General features: G+C 49.6%; 1 protein-coding gene across 2 annotated transcripts in view; it reads right to left on the bottom strand.

Annotated features, from left to right (window-relative positions):
* MINDY4 (MINDY lysine 48 deubiquitinase 4) overlaps positions 1-16,345 on the bottom strand; it is a 379,811-nt gene that overhangs the window by 343,239 nt on the left and 20,227 nt on the right. For both annotated transcript variants that reach the window (XR_010177939.1, XM_063924327.1), the window contains exon 3: positions 14,514-14,755. Coding sequence is in view for 1 of the 2 variants with exons in the window: in XM_063924327.1 (XP_063780397.1) it covers positions 14,514-14,755 (242 nt within the window). In the remaining variant the exon portion in view is untranslated. The remainder of the gene's footprint in view (positions 1-14,513; positions 14,756-16,345) is intronic.

Below are 16,345 nucleotides of genomic sequence, written 5' to 3'. Positions count from 1 at the left end.
CAGCGGCCCTTCACATACTGGGTAATTTCTCATCTGCCCGCAACATACTAGGTAAGTTCTCGTTGACCCTCCGCATATTGGGTAAATTCTCATTCACACTCCACATACTCCACAGCTGCCTGAAGTCCCATGATCCTCAGGTACTTTCAGACTGAATAAGATTACCCCCAAGAGATAAAAATTCATTTGTTGGTGAAGAAGTTTTACATTATCACTGAATATTACTTACCCAAGGTCCGTTGTTCAACTAAAATGTTTGCTGTTTCCTACACAACTATTCTACAGTTGTAAGTTACTGAGCTGAAAATGGTAATAAATTACTGTTGTTAAATCTCTTTCTGCGATGTACACTGGGCTCCACAGGGAATGACATTGGGGTGTAGAGTAGGATCTTGATCCGAGGCACCAACAGGCTAAAAGCTTTGACTGTTCCCAGAATGCATAGCGCCACCTCCTCTATAACCCTGCCTCCGTGCACAGGAGCTCAGTTTTTGTTAACCAGTCCAATGCAGTAACAGGCAAAAGAGACAACAACCTTTAGTAGCCACATACACCACATTCTCACGACAAGAGAAAGTGTTAGCGGCTAATGCCATACCAACCCAAAGAAGCTAAGTGCATCAGGGTGGGTGCCCTGTGGAGCACAGTGCACCTCGCAGAAAGAGATTTTACAACAGTAAGTTCTTACCATAAATCTCGTTTTCTGCTGCGGGGTACACTGGGCTCCACAGGGAATGACATTGGGGATGTCCTAAAGCAGTTCCTTACGGGAGGGGACGCACTGTAGCGGGCACAAGAACCCGGCGTCCAAAGGAAGCATCCTGGGAGGCGGAAGTATCGGAGGCATAGAACCTTATGAACGTGTTCACTGAGGACCACGTAGCCGCCTTGCACAATTGTTCAAGGGTCGCACCACGGCGGGCCGCCCAAGAAGGTCCAACCGACCGAATAGAATGGGCCTTTATGGTAGCAGGAGCTGGAAAGCCAGCCTGTACATAAGCATGTGCAATCACCATTCTAATCCATCTGGCCAGGGTCTGCTTGTGAGCAGGCCACCCACGTTTGTGAAAACCAAACAGAACAAAAGAGAGAATCCGACTTCCTGATGGAAGCAGTTCTCTTCACATATACATGGAGAGCCCGTACCACGTCCAAAGACCGCTCTTTGGAAGACAAGGCAGGAGAGACAAAGGCCGGAACCACAATCTCCTGATTAAGGTGGAAAGACACCACCTTAGGTAAATACCCGGGACGTGTTCCAAGAACCGCCCGATCACGGTGAAAAATCAGATATGGTGACCTATAAGACAAGGCACACAAATCCGACACCCGTCTAGCAGAAGCAATAGTCAGCAGAAATAATACCTTAAGAGAAAGCCACTTAAGGTCTGCAGATTCAAGAGGCTCAAACGGAGACTCTTGCAATGCCTTCAAAGCCACCGACAAGTCCCAAGAGGCCACAGGCGGGACATAGGGAGGTTGAATCCGCAACACACCCTGATTGAACGTATGTACATCAGGTAAAGTCGCAATTTTTCTCTGGAACCAAATCGACAAGGCAGAAATATGAACCTTGATGGAGACCAGATGAAGGCCCAAGTCCAGGCCCTGTTGTAGAAAGGCCAAAAGTTTGTCCATACTAAACTTGTAAGCGTCATGATTGTTAGATGCGCACCAAGCAAAGTAAGAATTCCAGACCCTATGGTAAATCCGAGCAGAAGCCGGTTTCCGGGCCGTCAACATGGTTTGAATGACTGTCTCAGAAAATCCTTTGGCCCTCAAGACGTAAGCTTCAAGAGCCACGCCGTCAAAGCCAACCGGGCTAAATCCTGATATACACAGGGGCCCTGAGCAAGGAGATCTGGGTGCTGTGGAAGGGGACGCTCTATCGAGAGACCCTGAAGGTCTGAGAACCATTGCCGTCTGGGCCAGGCGGGAGCGAGCAGAAGTAGAAGTCCTCCTTCTTGCTTGAACTTCCTTATTACTCTGGGCAGGAGTGACACCGGAGGGAACACGTATGGCAGCTGAAAGTTCCATGGAATTGCCAGTGTGTCCACGAACGCTGCTTGAGGATCACTTGTCCTAGCTCCGAAGACCGGAACCTTGTGATTGTGTCGAGACGCCATCAGGTCCACATCTGGAAGGCCTCACCTGTCCACGAGGAGTTGAAACACTTCTGGATGGAGGCTCCACTCTCCGGTTTGTACGTCCTGACGACTGAGAAAGTCCGTTTGCCAGTTTAGGACCCCCGGAATGAATACTGCCAATATGGCTGGCAGATCGCGTTCCGCCCACTGAAGAATCCGTGATACTTTCCTCATTGCCATGCGGCTTCGAGTGCTGCCTTGATGATTGATGTATGCCACCGTGGTGGCGTTGTCCGACTGTACTTGAACAGGTCTGTTCTGTATTAAATGCTGGGCCAAGTCCAATGAGTTGAACACCGCCCGCAATTCCAGAATGTTTATCGGGAGGAGAGACTCCTCCTTGGTTCACCGACCCTGAAGGGAGTGTTGCTCCAACACCGCGCCCCAACCTCTCAGACTGGCATCCGTCGTCAGAAGGACCCAGTTGGAGATCCAGAAGGGATGACCCCTGCTCAATCGTTGGTCCTGAAGCCACCAGCTCAGTGACAGACAGACCTCCGGAGACAAGGAAATCATTTGAGACCTGATCCGGTGAGGCAGGCCGTCCCACTTGGAAATAATCAGCTTCTGCAGAGGGCGGGAATGGAATTGAGCGTACTCCACCATGTCGAAACTCGACACCATGAGACCTAGCACTTGCATTGCCGAATGTATTGACACTTGCGGACGAGATAGGAAGCATCGAATTCTGTCCTGAAGCTTCAGGACTTTCTCCTGAGACAAGAACAACCGCTGGTTGTGAGTGTCCAACAACTCCCCCAGGTGCACCAAGCTCTGAGCAGGGACCAGGGAAGATTTCTTCCAGTTGATGAGCCACCCGTGGGCTTGCAGAAACTGGATAGTCAGATCCAGATGGCATAGGAGAATTTCTGGGGAATTTGCCAGGATCAACAAGTCGTCCAGGTACGGTAGGACCCTGACCCCTTGACGGCGGAGTAGAGCCGTCATTACCGCCATGACCTTGGTGAAGACTTGCGGAGCCGTGGTAAAACCAAAAGGTAACGCCCGAAATTGGTAATGGAGGTTGCCAACCGCAAACCTCAGGTATTGCTGATGCGACACTGCAATGGGAATAAGCAGGTAAGCATCCTGTATGTCCAGGGAGACCATCTAATCCCCAGGTTCCATTGCCAAAACAATAGAGCGAAGAGTTTCCATATGAAACTTGGAGACCCTCCCAAATTTGTTCAAGGACTTGAGGTTGAGAATGGGCCAGGAGGACCCATTTGTTTTCGGGACTAGGAACAGCGGTGAATAGAACCCCTTGCCTCTCTGAGCCAGAGGCACCTGTACTACCACTCCTGTGTTCAGGAGGGACTGTACCACCTAATGAAGAGTTTTTGCCTTCACCTGATCCAAAGGGACGTCTGTCAGGCAAAATCGATGAGGGGGATGATTTTTGAAGGATACGGCGTAACCTCAAGTGACGACTTCCCGTACCCGGGCATCAGAAGTGGTCTTCAACCATTAGTGGGTATACCCTAGAAGTCGCCCCCACCACCCTGGGATCCCCCAGAGGGAGGCCCGCCCCGTCATGCGGCAGGCTTGTCAGTCTTGGAAGCCGCCTCTTTAATGTAATGAGAAGCTGTGACAATGGGGGTCATTCCGACCCGATCGCTCGCTGCAGTTTGTCACAGCGCAGCGATCGGGTCGGAACTGCGCCGGCGCCGCAGTGCGCCGGCGCATGGCAGCTTTCGTTACCTAGCGATCGCCTCTGAGACAGAGGCTGTCGCTAGGCGGGAGGGGGCTGAACAGCGGCGTTAAGCCACCGTTTAGGGGGAGCGGTCCGGCCAACGCAGGCATGGCCGGACCGTTGGGGGAACGGGCCGCTGTGGCCAGCGGGAGCGATGAGCAACTCCCGGCCAGCCGCAGGAGCTGCGCTGGCCGGGAGTTATTCCTCAGATACAAAGGCATCGCTTCTGTGCGATGCTTTTGTATTTGTGCGGGGGGGCCGGCACTGACATGCAGGGTGGACTAGCCCTGTGCTGGGCGTCCCCCCGCATGTCTGAGTTAACGATCATAGCTGTGCTAAATTTAGCACAGCTATGATCAACTCAGAATGACCCCCAATATACGATAAGCATTGTCTAGCATGATCAGAAGCGTTGGAAGACATCTCAGCTTCCACCTCCTGTGCCCACGCTTCCATAGCCTCTGCAGCCCATGTCGCTGCAATGGTGGGCCGATGCGCAGCACCGGCTAGGGTGTAAATCGCCTTTAAACAACACTCCACACGCTTATCCGTCGGTTCTTTCAGAGACGTGACGGTAGTTACTGGCAGAGCTGAGGATACCACAAGCCGTGCCACCTGCGAATCCACTGGCGGGGGTGTTTCCCAATTTTTACTTAGCTCCGCAGCGAGGGAATAGCGAGCCAGCATCTTCTTGTGAGGCGTGAATTTATTTCCTGGATTTTCCCAGGACTCCTGACGTATGTCAACTAAATGGTCAGAATGAGGTAAAACTTGTTTAACCACTTTCTGACGTTTAAATCTGTCCGGTTTTTAGGGGCAGCATCAGGCTCCGGATCATCAGTAATTTGAAGAATGAGCCTGATAGCCTCCAAAAAGTCAGGAACATCCACCTGTGAAGCAGATTCCCCATCAGAAGCGTCAAGATCAGAATCTGTGTGGTCAGTATAAACGGCATCCTCATCAGACGAGGTGTCTGGGATGTTGGTGGAATGTGAGGAAGCAATGGCCCGCTTAGAGGACCCCTTGGTCTTACGCGGGTGAGGGTAAGACTTCTGAGTAGTCAGTGATTGGTTCAATTGCTGTAACTGAGCAGACAATTGATCTGCCCATGGCGGGTTAACCGCGGGGACCATAAGTGGTTGTACCGGCACAGGAGGTCCCATAGGGGGCGTTAGTCTAGTTACCAGTGTATTCAATAGCGTGGAGAAGGTAGCCCAAGGTGGGTCATTTTGAACCCCCGTTGCTATGATGCCACTGGGGGAGTAAGGAACCCCCAGAACCTGAACACTCAGCTGCTATATTTTCCTGCAGCATCACCACCACACAATGTGGAATCAGCACCAGCACCATTGCCCTTTGTAGCTGACATATCCGCAAGCTCAATGCAGGGCAACCCAGTACAATATAAGCAGCACAATACCTGACAAGAACCCCCTGTGCAGTGTAACAGCACAAACAGGGAATTCAAGAGGTATATGGTGACTAAAAATCACAGAGAAAAATACACACTGAGTATATCTTGTGAAATACCTATATTAAATGATAAACCTGACACACTTAGCCCCCTCAGGTTATAGAATATAGGGATAGCAATCTGAGTAAGGGCCCTCATTCCGAGTTGTTCGCTCGCAAGTGAATTTTAGCAGATTTGCTCATGCTAAGCCGCCGCCTACTGGGAGTGTATCTTAGCATCTTAAAATTGCGACCGATGTATTCGTAATATTGCGATTACACACCTCGTAGCAGTTTCTGAGTAGCTTCAGACTTACTCGGCATCTGCGATCATTTCACTGCTTGTCGTTCCTGGTTTGACGTCACAAACACACCCAGCGTTCGCCCAGACACTCCCCCGTTTCTCCGGCCACTCCTGCGTTTTTTCCGGAAACGGTAGCGTTTTTTCCCACACGCCCATAAAACGGCCTGTTTCCGCCCAGTAACACCCATTTCCTGTCAATCACATTACGATCGCCAGAGTGATGAAAAAGCCGTGAGTAAAAATCCTAACTGCATAGCAAATTTACTTGGCGCAGTCGCAGTGCGGACAATGCGCATGCGCATTAAGCGGAAAATCGCTGCGATGCGAAGATTTTTACCGAGCGAATAACTCGGAATGAGGGCCAAGATACACAAAATGGAAGTCATACAGCATCTATATGCACACACATAGTCACATTGTACAATGCAGAAAATAAGAATTTACTCACCGGTAATTCTGTTTCTCGTAGTCCGTAGTGGATGCTGGGAACTCCGTAAGGACCATGGGGAATAGACGGGCTCCGCAGGAGACTGGGCACTCTAAAAGAAAGATTAGGTACTATCTGGTGTGCACTGGCTCCTCCCTCTATGCCCCTCCTCCAGACCTCAGTTAGGGAAACTGTGCCCGGGAGAGCTGACACAACAAGGAAAGGATTTGGAATCCAGGGTAAGACTCATACCAGCCACACTGTACAACTTGTGATAACCATACCCAGTTAACAGTATGAACAACAACTGAGCCTCATTTAACGGATGGCTCATAACAATAACCCTTTAGTTAAGCAATAACTATATACATGTATTGCAGAGAGTCCGCACTTGGGACGGGCGCCCAGCATCCACTACGGACTACGAGAAATAGAATTACCGGTGAGTAAATTCTTATTTTCTCTGACGTCCTAGTGGATGCTGGGAACTCCGTAAGGACCATGGGGATTATACCAAAGCTCCCAAACGGGCGGGAGAGTGCAGATGACTCTGCAGCACCGCATGAGCAAACTCAAGGTCCTCCTCAGCCAGGGTATCAAACTTGTAGAACTTAGCAAACTTGTTTGACCCCGACCAAGTAGCAGCTCGGCAAAGCTGTAAAGCCGAGACCCCTCGGGCAGCCGCCCAAGAAGAGCCCACCTTCCTTGTGGAATGGGCTTTCACCGATTTTGGAAGCGGCAATCCAGCCGCAGAGTGAACCCGCTGAATCGTGCTATAGATCCAGCGAGCAATAGTCTGCTTCGAAGCAGGAGCACCAACCTTGTTGGCTACATACAGAATAAACAGCGAGTCAGACTTTCTGACTCCCGCCGTTCTGGAAACATAAATTTTCAAAGCCCGGACTACGTCCAGCAACTTGGAATCCTCCAAGTCCCTAGTAGCCGCAGGCACCACAATAGGCTGGTTCAAATGAAACGATGATACCACCCTAGGGAGAAATTGGGGACGAGTCCTCAATTCTGCCCTGTCCATATGGAAGATCAGATAAAGGCTTTTACATGACAAAACCGCCAATTCTGACACACGCCTAGCCGAAGCTAAGGCCAATAGCATGACCACTTTCCACGTGAGATATTTTAGCTCCACGGTCTTAAGTGGCTCAAACCAGTGGGATTTCAGGAAATTCAACACAACGTTAAGATCCCAAGGTGCCACCGGTGGCACAAAAGGAGGCTGAATATGCAGCACCCCCGGAACAACGTCTGAACTTCAGGCAGTGAAGCCAGTTCTTTTTGAGAGAAAATGGATAGGGCCGAAATCTTGACCTTTATGGATCCCAATTTTAGGCCCATAGTCACTCCTGACTGTAGGAAGTGCAGGAATCGACCCCGCTGGAATTCCTCTGTAGGGCCTTCCCGGCCTCACACCAAGCAACCTATTTTCGCTACATACAGTGAAAAAGTCTTGCTGTCAGGTTTTTCCTAGCCTTTATCAGCGTAGGAATAACTGCATCCGGAATGCCCTTTTCCGCTATGATCCGGCGTTCAACCGCCATGCCGTCAAATGCAGCTGCGGAAAGTCTCGGAACAGACAGGGCCCCTGTTGCAACATGTCCTGTCTGAGAGGCAGAAGCCCTGAGTCCTCTGAGAGCATTTCTTGCAGCTCCGGGTACCGAGTCCTTCTTGGCCCATTCGAAGCAAAGAATATTGTTCTCACTCCTCCTTTTATTACAATTCTCAGCCCTTGGGTATGAGAGGAAGAGGAGGGAATACATAGACCGACTGGAACACCCACGGTGTTACCAGTGCGACCACAGCTATCACCTGAGGGTCCCTTGACCCGGCTTAAAACCTTTTTTAGCTTTTTATTGAGGTGGGACGCCATCTAGTCCACCTGAGGCAGTTCCCATCAATTTGCAAACTGCGTGAAGACTTCCTGATGAAGTCCCCACTTTCCCGGGTGGAGGTCGTGCCTGCTGAGGAAGTCTGCTTCCCAGTTGTCCACTCCCGGAATGAACACTGCTGACAGTGCGCTTACTTGATTCTCCGCCCAGGGAAGAATTCTGGTGGCTTCTACCCTCGCCACCCTGCTCCTTGTGCCGCCTTGGCGGTTTACATGAACCCCTGCGGTCTGACTGGATCAGAACCGGTTGGTCGCGAAGCAGGATCTCCGCTTGACTTAGGGCGTTGTATATGGCCCTTAGTTCCAGGATATTGATGTGAAGGCAAGTCTGTTGACTTGACCACAGACCTTGGAAATTTCTTCCCTGTGTAACTGCCGCCCACCCTCGGAGGCTTGCATCCGTGGTCACCAGGATCCAGTCCTGAATGCCGAATCTGCGGCCCTCGAGAAGGTGAGCACTCTGCAGCCACCACAGGAGAGACACCCTGGCCCTGGGGGATAGGGTGATTAACCGATGCATCTGAAGAGGTGATCCGGACCACTTGTCCAGTAAGTCCAATTGGAAGGTCCTCGCATGGAACCTTCCTAAGGGGATGGCCTCGTATGATGCCACCATCCTTCCCAGGACTCGAGTGCAGTGATGCACTGACACCTGTTTTGGTTTTAATAGATTCCTGACCAGTGTCATGAGCTCCTGAGCTCTCTCTATCGGGAGATAAACCCTTTTCTGGTCTGTGTCTAGGATCGTGCCTAGGAGAGGCAGATGAGCTGTAGGAACCAACTGCGACTTTGGAATATATAGAATCCAGCCGTGTTGCCGTTACACTTCCAGAGAAAGTGATACGCTGTTCAGCAACTGCTCTCTTGATCTTGCTTGTATGAGGAGATCGTCCAAGTACGTGATAATAGTGACACCTTGCTTCCGCAGGAGCACAATCATATCCGCCATTACCTTGGTTATGACAATCCCGTACCGCAATTCTGAGGTACGCCTAATGAGGTGGATAAATGGGGACATGAAGGTATGCATCCCTTATGACCCGATTCACGATAAAGTCTCCCTCTTTTTAGGCTTGCCCTGACCGCTCTTAGCGATTCCATCTTGAACTTGAACCTTCTCAGGTATATGTTCAGGGATTTTTAATTCAATATGGGTCTGACCGAACCGTCTGGTTTCGGGATTACAACATGGTCGATTAATAACACCCTCTTGTTGAAGGAGGGGACCCTTGACCACCACCTGTTAGAGATACAATTTGTGAATTGCAGTTAACACTGGCTCCCCCTCTTGGGGGGAAGCCCGCAGGGCCGTCGGTGAGGGGGCATCTTCTCACAGTCAAGCTTGTATCCCTGAGACACAATATCTATTGCCCAGGGACTTAACAGGGAGTGAACCCACTTGTGGCTGAATTTACGAAGGCGTGTCTCCACCGGGCCTAGCTCCGCCTGTGGAGCCCCAGCGGCATAGGTGGATTTTTGTAGGGGCCGGGGAGGACTTCTGTTCCTGGGAACTAGCTGTGTTGATCCCGGCTCTGACAAGAAAGGACGCACCTCAGACTTTCTTGTTTCTTTATTCGAAAGGCTGCATTTAATAATGTCGTGCTTTCTTAGGCTGTGCAGGAATATAAGGCAAACTAGCAGAATTACCAGCTATAGCTGTGGAGACCAGGCCCGAGAACCCTTCTCCACACAATCCTCAGCCTTCCATATGCCTCTTAAGTCGGCATCATCTGTCCAATGCATATTCTACAGGACACGTCAAGCAGAGATCGACATAGCTTTGACTCTAGGACCCAGTATACTCATGTCTCTTTGGGCATGCTTTATAACTATATATCTATCACTTAAGACAGCATCTTTAATATATTTACTAGGGTCTCAATCTCTGCTGATAAGGTACCTGTCCACGCTGCCACAGCGCTATAAACCCATGCCGACACAATCGCCGGTCTGGGTAGTATACTAGAATGTGCACGCTATCTGCAGGATCCCTGAGAATAGCAAGTGCTACCGTCTGTGCAAACAGGACACCCTAGGGGAAGATTCTCAACACATCCTGGCCCTAGTGGGGAAAGGATACAGCCTGAGAATTCTCTTATGGGAAGCTGCCGTCTCTTGTCTAGAGATTCCCGCTCTTTTTCCTCATGAGAGGAGGGAAATTTACCTCAGCATTCTTCCCCTTAAACATGTGTACTCTCGTGTCAGGGACAGATGAGTCATCAGTGATATGCAAATCATCTTTTATTCCAATAATCATATATTGAATACCTTCTAGCCATCTTGGCTGTAACTTTGCATTATCGTAGTCGACAGTGGAGTTAATCTCCGTGTCGATACCAGTGTTTGTTATTTTGGATAGTGAGCATTGTGAGACTCTGAAGGTCTCTGTGACATAGGGACAGACATGGGTAGATTTCCTGTCTGTTCCCTAACCATTTGTGCAATAAATTCACCTTAGCACTTACACATATCCAAACAGGTGTCGGCGTTGTCGACGGAGACACCCTCTCACATACATATCCGCTCTATCACCTCCTTAGAGGAGCCTTTTACCTCAGACATGTCGACACACGTGTACCGACACACCACACACACAGGGGATGCTCTATTTGAAGACAGTTCCCCCACAAGGCCCTTTGGAGAGACAGAGAGAGAGTATGCCAGCACACCCCAGCGCTATATAACCCAGGGATTACACTACAACTCAGTGTTTACCCAGTAGCCGCTGTATATACAATTTTTGCGCCTAAAGTTATGTGCCCCCCCCCCCCCCTCTCTTTTCACCCTTTGTGTACCAGGATACTGCAGGGGAGAGCCTGGGGAGCTTCCTTCCAGCGGAGCTGTGAAGAGAAAATGGCGCTGGTGTGCTGAGGAAGAAGGCCCCGCCCCCTCAGCGGCGGCCTTCTGTCCTGTTTCTGACTAAAATTGGCGGGGGTTTTACACATATACAGTCACAGACTGTATTATGTGTATTTTTATGCCAAAGGTATTTTTATTGCTGCCCAGGGCGCCCAGCGCCCTGCACCCTACAGTGACCGGAGTGTGTGGTGTGCTGTGGGAGCAATGGCGCACAGCTGCGGTGCTGTGCGCTACCTTAATGAAGACAGTAGTCTTCTGCCGCCGATTTCATCGCTTCTCTTCTGTCTTCTGGCTCTGCAAGGGGGACGGCGGCGCGGCTCCGGGAACGGACGATCGAGGTCAGGCCCTGTGTTCGAACCCTCTGGAGCCAATGGTGTCCAGTAGCCTAAGAAGCACAAGCTAGCTGCAAGCAGGTAGGTTTGCTTCTCTCCCCTCAGTCCCACGTAGCAGTGAGTCTGTTGCCAGCAGATCTCACTGAAAACAAAAAACCTAACAAATACTTTCTTTCTAGCAAGCTCAGGAGAGCGCACTAGGAGCACCCAGCTCTGGCCGGGCACAGATTCTAACTGAGGTCTGGAGGAGGGGCATAGAGGGAGGAGCCAGTGCACACCAGATAGTACCTAATCTTTCTTTTAGAGTGCCCAGTCTCCTGCGGAGCCCGTCTATTCCCCATGGTCCTTACAGAGTTCCCAGCATCCACTAGGACGTCAGAGAAACTATGACATGCAATAAAACTGCACTGGACTAGCAATACAAAGCAATACTAAGTATAGCTATACACTCAACAGATATAACTATGACTAAATGCACTCTTTCTTAACTACAGTAACTCTGTCAGCAGACATGTAGAATACTTAAGTGTCCTGTAAAATGCACAGCGCTGACATGCAGGCGGCTTTACAGAGGAGGATTTGCCCAAACAGTCCCAGGATCAACTCAGCTTGACCTAATCGCGCCCAAACGCTGACAGGGAGTGAGGGAAAGAGATATGCAGCTCCAGGGTGGGAACATTTACTCTAACTGGCACACTTGGGGCTGGGGGATGGGCTACAGGTCAAAGCCTTATCCCCATGCTGGAATTCACCACCGGGTACTGTGGGCTGTATAATAAACGTTTTTTTTTATCAAAACCGACCTGTGCCCTTGCCATGGTGGTCTAGTGGGGTCCATGTACTGCCACAGTGTCACCGGCCGCGCGGGATCGCGATTTCCAGCGGGTCCCGTCTGGGGGACCCACTTACCTCCTCCCTAAGTGCGGCCACGCGATCCTGGAGAGCAGCGGTGGTGTGTGTGACTAAGTTAAGAGAAACTGGAGCCTCCGCTATAGGTATCCGGCAACCAGGGCGCGGGAGTGTACAGCGCCGCTGGGGGAGGTGATGGAGCTGCAGCATGCGAGGTCTGACTGTCATCTAACACTTACAGTGCCTCTGCTGCAGCCCTTGAAGTCTTCATTTTTCACTTTTAAAAGCTCTTCTCAGGGCTGTTGTATGCCTACACTGCATGGCACCAACTACAAAACTGAGCTCCTGCGTACGGAGGCAGGGTTATAGAGGAGGCGGCGCTATGCATTCTGGGAACAGTCAAAGCTTTTAGCCCGTTGGTGCCTCGGATCAAGATCCTACTCTACACCCCAATGTCATTCCCTGTGGAGCCCAGTGTACCCCGCAGCAGAAATATGCCTTCAATATGCCTTATGCTTAACTAATTATGTCCTAATTTTTTTTTCTCCTGTCTTTCACTTACTTTCAAACTGCGCATAAAAACTTGCACCCTATTACTTATTATTGGAGCCTTGAGTCCCACTGGAGAAAAGCGCTGTATAAATAAAAGTATTACCATTATATATGATATGTATATGTTTTAAAGCAATTGATATTAAAGATCACATACAGTTAACCGGTATCCACAAAAACAGAGGCATTCATTCAATATATTATTATATGGGCCTCAATCAATATTCATTTTAATATAGATTATTAATTAACTAAGTGAGGTATGAGACACTGGACTATATTTTCGAAGCTTTTGTAAGTTGCTCGGCGGGTTGGAGCTGAACATTTAAAGGGGTACTTACATTAGTGCTGCTTTACATTTGCTGCTACTCATGCTGAGAAGCTTTGTAAACATAGACCAGTGTCTCAATTAGCTGACGGGTTATTAGTGAGTTTATAGGCTGCATTGTTATGACCATTGATCCAGTCTACAAATGAGACACTGCGTATCCGGGACAGGTGTGCGTTAGAGCAATGCAGATAGTAAGCAATAAACATGCTACCAAAGATTAAGCTTTTGTACAGAAACTGCAAGGCTACAAACGACCAAGGACATTTACACCCTGAACGTCTATTTCTCCCTCCCTGACCAGAGAGAGGAAGCCTGTGAACACCGAACAGCGCCGGATCACGTGACCGCGAAAACCGGAAGTAGCGGAGAACGAGCTGGAGAGATCAGCGGCAGCCGAGCTGGGACTGTGCATCGCAGACACGCACCAGAGGAAAAAAGGACGGAAGCTGAGCCAGGACAGGTGCGTATCACGCATCCCCGGCGGTAATTATTAACAACAAGCCCGTTACCCTGTTTCCCACTGGTACTTTCCCAGGCACTAGGTATAACTAGCGGGACGCCGTTCTAGTCAAAAACCTAGCAACACCTAACGTTATAACTATGGCCCTCATTCTGAGTTGTTCGCTCGCTAGCTACTTTTAGCAGAAATGCAAACGCTAGGCCGCCGCCCTCTGGGAGTGTATCTTAGCTTAGTAGAAGTGCTACCGAAAGATTAGCAATTCTGCTATTAAGTATTTCCTTGCAGGTTCCGAGTAGCTCCAGACCTACTCCTAGATTGCGATCATCTCGGTCCGTTTAGTTCCTGGTTTGACGTCACAAACACGCCCTGCGTTCGGCCAGCCACTCCCCCGTTTCTCCAGCCACTCCTGCGTTTTCTGCTGGCACGCCTGCGTTTTTTAGCACACTCCCTGAAAACGCTCAGTTACCACCCAGAAACACCCACTTCCTGTCAATCATTCTCCGATCAACAGAGCGATTGAAAAGCTTTGTTCGCCCGTGAGTAAAATAGCATAGTTTTGTGTAAAATTGCTTAGCGCGTGCGCCCTGCTGTGCATACGCATGCGCAGAACTGATGGATTCTAGCCTATTAGCAATTCTGCTAAAAACAGCAGCGAGCGAACAACTCGGAATGACCACCTATATACTATACCCATCAACACGATTGGTGAACATACACAAGGTACATGGTAAAGGTATTCCCTAAAGGTTTACCTGACATTTTCCCCCATATAGGGGACCCTTGAAAACACTATTATACAGCAGAGGGTTAGTTTGCAGGACTCACTTGAAGACACAACTCAGTAATTATCCCACTGAGCATTTATAACTATAATAAAAGAACTACTTGATTTTACCAACACCCATTAGTTACTGAATTTGTCGGAAGTACAGAACATACACTCAGTTTGTGACTATATTGTTTAGCATCACACATCTAATCCGCACTCCATACTTTCCATCTCCACATCCCCAGTCCCCCCCCCCCCCCCCTCTCTCTATATTTTTTTTCCCCCCTTCTCATTCTCCCTTCCTTCCAATTCGCATACCCCCATTCCTGTGTGCGCTGACAACCCCCACATTTTGTAAGGCCATATTCAAACGCAAACAAAAAATAGATGTATGAAATAGCCTCTAAGTGGCACTACAGTCCATGAAGGAGATACCTGTGGATTTGGATTCTGCTGGTCTCAGACACAGCTGAGCTTTCCCCAGCTTCACTATCAGAGATGTCATTAATGTCCAGGAACGAGATCCTTGGTTCACTCCTCTGGTGTCCTCTGCTGAATATCTTGGAAGAAACAGCATTCTGGTCTCCGGTCATTTTTAACTTTCTGTTTTTCCCAAAACTCTCCAGAAAATACTTTGTCATGAGCTCCAGGAGAGTTTTTAGAGGTTTTTCTGCCAACTATACAAAGACAAGGAGAAAAAGACTGAGTGTGGAAATCATCATGTCCTATATAGTCTACAGGTCTACACAGCGAGGCTCCTACAGACGTGTCCTCCTACATCATTGTTGCCGTGACGTTAAACAGCCCATCTAGTCACACCTAGTCGTGAGCGCGTTTACTAACTCTGGGCATCTTTTTTTACATTTTCCCCCCAAAATGAGTCATCTTCGCATCACTATGCAAATAGGATGCACAAGCAGACTGCTGATTAAAATGATATGTGGCATGCCTGTATTTTGTGTGCGACCGCGCCTGTATCTGCATATGAAATGCTACGTTACAGTGTTTTCCTGAAACACTGCTTGTGCGTTTTATTCGCTTGTGCGTCTTACTCACATAGCAATGCGAATAAGACACACATTTTGCAAAAAAAGACACCCGACGTTAGCAGAGCTGCCCAGGAACTGCCGGTTATGTCACACCAGGCGTCTTGCAGTGCATGGCATATTGCTAGATGTATGAAGACACATCTACTGTCACGTGACAGAGATCCCTACACTGTCATGTGACAGAGATGCCCATACCGCCATGTGACAGAGATGCCCATACCGTCATGTCCCAGAGATGCCCATACGACCATGTGACAGAGATGCCCATACCGTCATGTGACAGAGATGCCCATACCGCAATGCGACAGAGATGCCCATACCGCCATGTCCCAGAGATGCCCATACCGTCATGTCCCAGAGATGGCCATACCATCATGTGACAGAGATGCCCATACCGGCACGTGACAGAGATGCCCATACCGGCACGCGATAGAGATGCCCATACCGGCACGTGACAGAGATGCCCATACCGGCACGTGACAGAGATGCCCATACCGGCACGTGACAGAGATGCCCATACCGGCACGTGACAGAGATGCCCATACCGTCATGTGACAGAGATGCCCATAACGTCATGTCACCGAGCTGCCCATACCGTCATGTGACAGAGATGCCCATATTGTCATATCCCAGAGATGCCCATACCGCCATGTCCCAGAGATGCCCATACCGTCATGTCACAGAGATGCCCACGCCGTCATGTCACAGAGATGCCCACGCCGTCATATCACAGAGACGCCCATACCGTCACGTCACAGATATGCCCAAATTGTCATGTCACAGAGATGCCCATACCGTCATGTCACAGAGATGCCCATACCGTCACGTCACAGAGATGCCCATACTGTCACGTCACAGATATGCCCAAATTGTCATGTCACAGAGATGCCCATACCGTCATGTCACAGAGATGCCCACACCGTCATGTCACAGAGACTCCCATACCGTCATGTCACAGAGACTCCCATACCGTCATGTCACAGAGACTCCCATACCGTCATGTCAGAGAGACTCTCACACCGTCATGTCAGAGAGACTCCCATACCGTCATGTCACAGAGACGCCCACACCGTCATGAGGGTACGCAAAAATGTATGCGAATAGCGTGAAACTCTCCGCAGTCTCACAGGGTGTAAGTTTACACATGGACGATGCAAGGGGAATAAAGTTATATTTTTTTGCATGTTGGGAAAATAAACCTGCTGGACATTCAGAAAC

The sequence above is a fragment of the Pseudophryne corroboree genome, chromosome 5, assembly GCF_028390025.1.
Source record: "Pseudophryne corroboree isolate aPseCor3 chromosome 5, aPseCor3.hap2, whole genome shotgun sequence".
Lineage (NCBI taxonomy): Eukaryota > Metazoa > Chordata > Amphibia > Anura > Myobatrachidae > Pseudophryne > Pseudophryne corroboree.
Note: the sequence above shows the minus strand (reverse complement) of the source record. Positions and strands in the feature narration are given on the sequence as shown.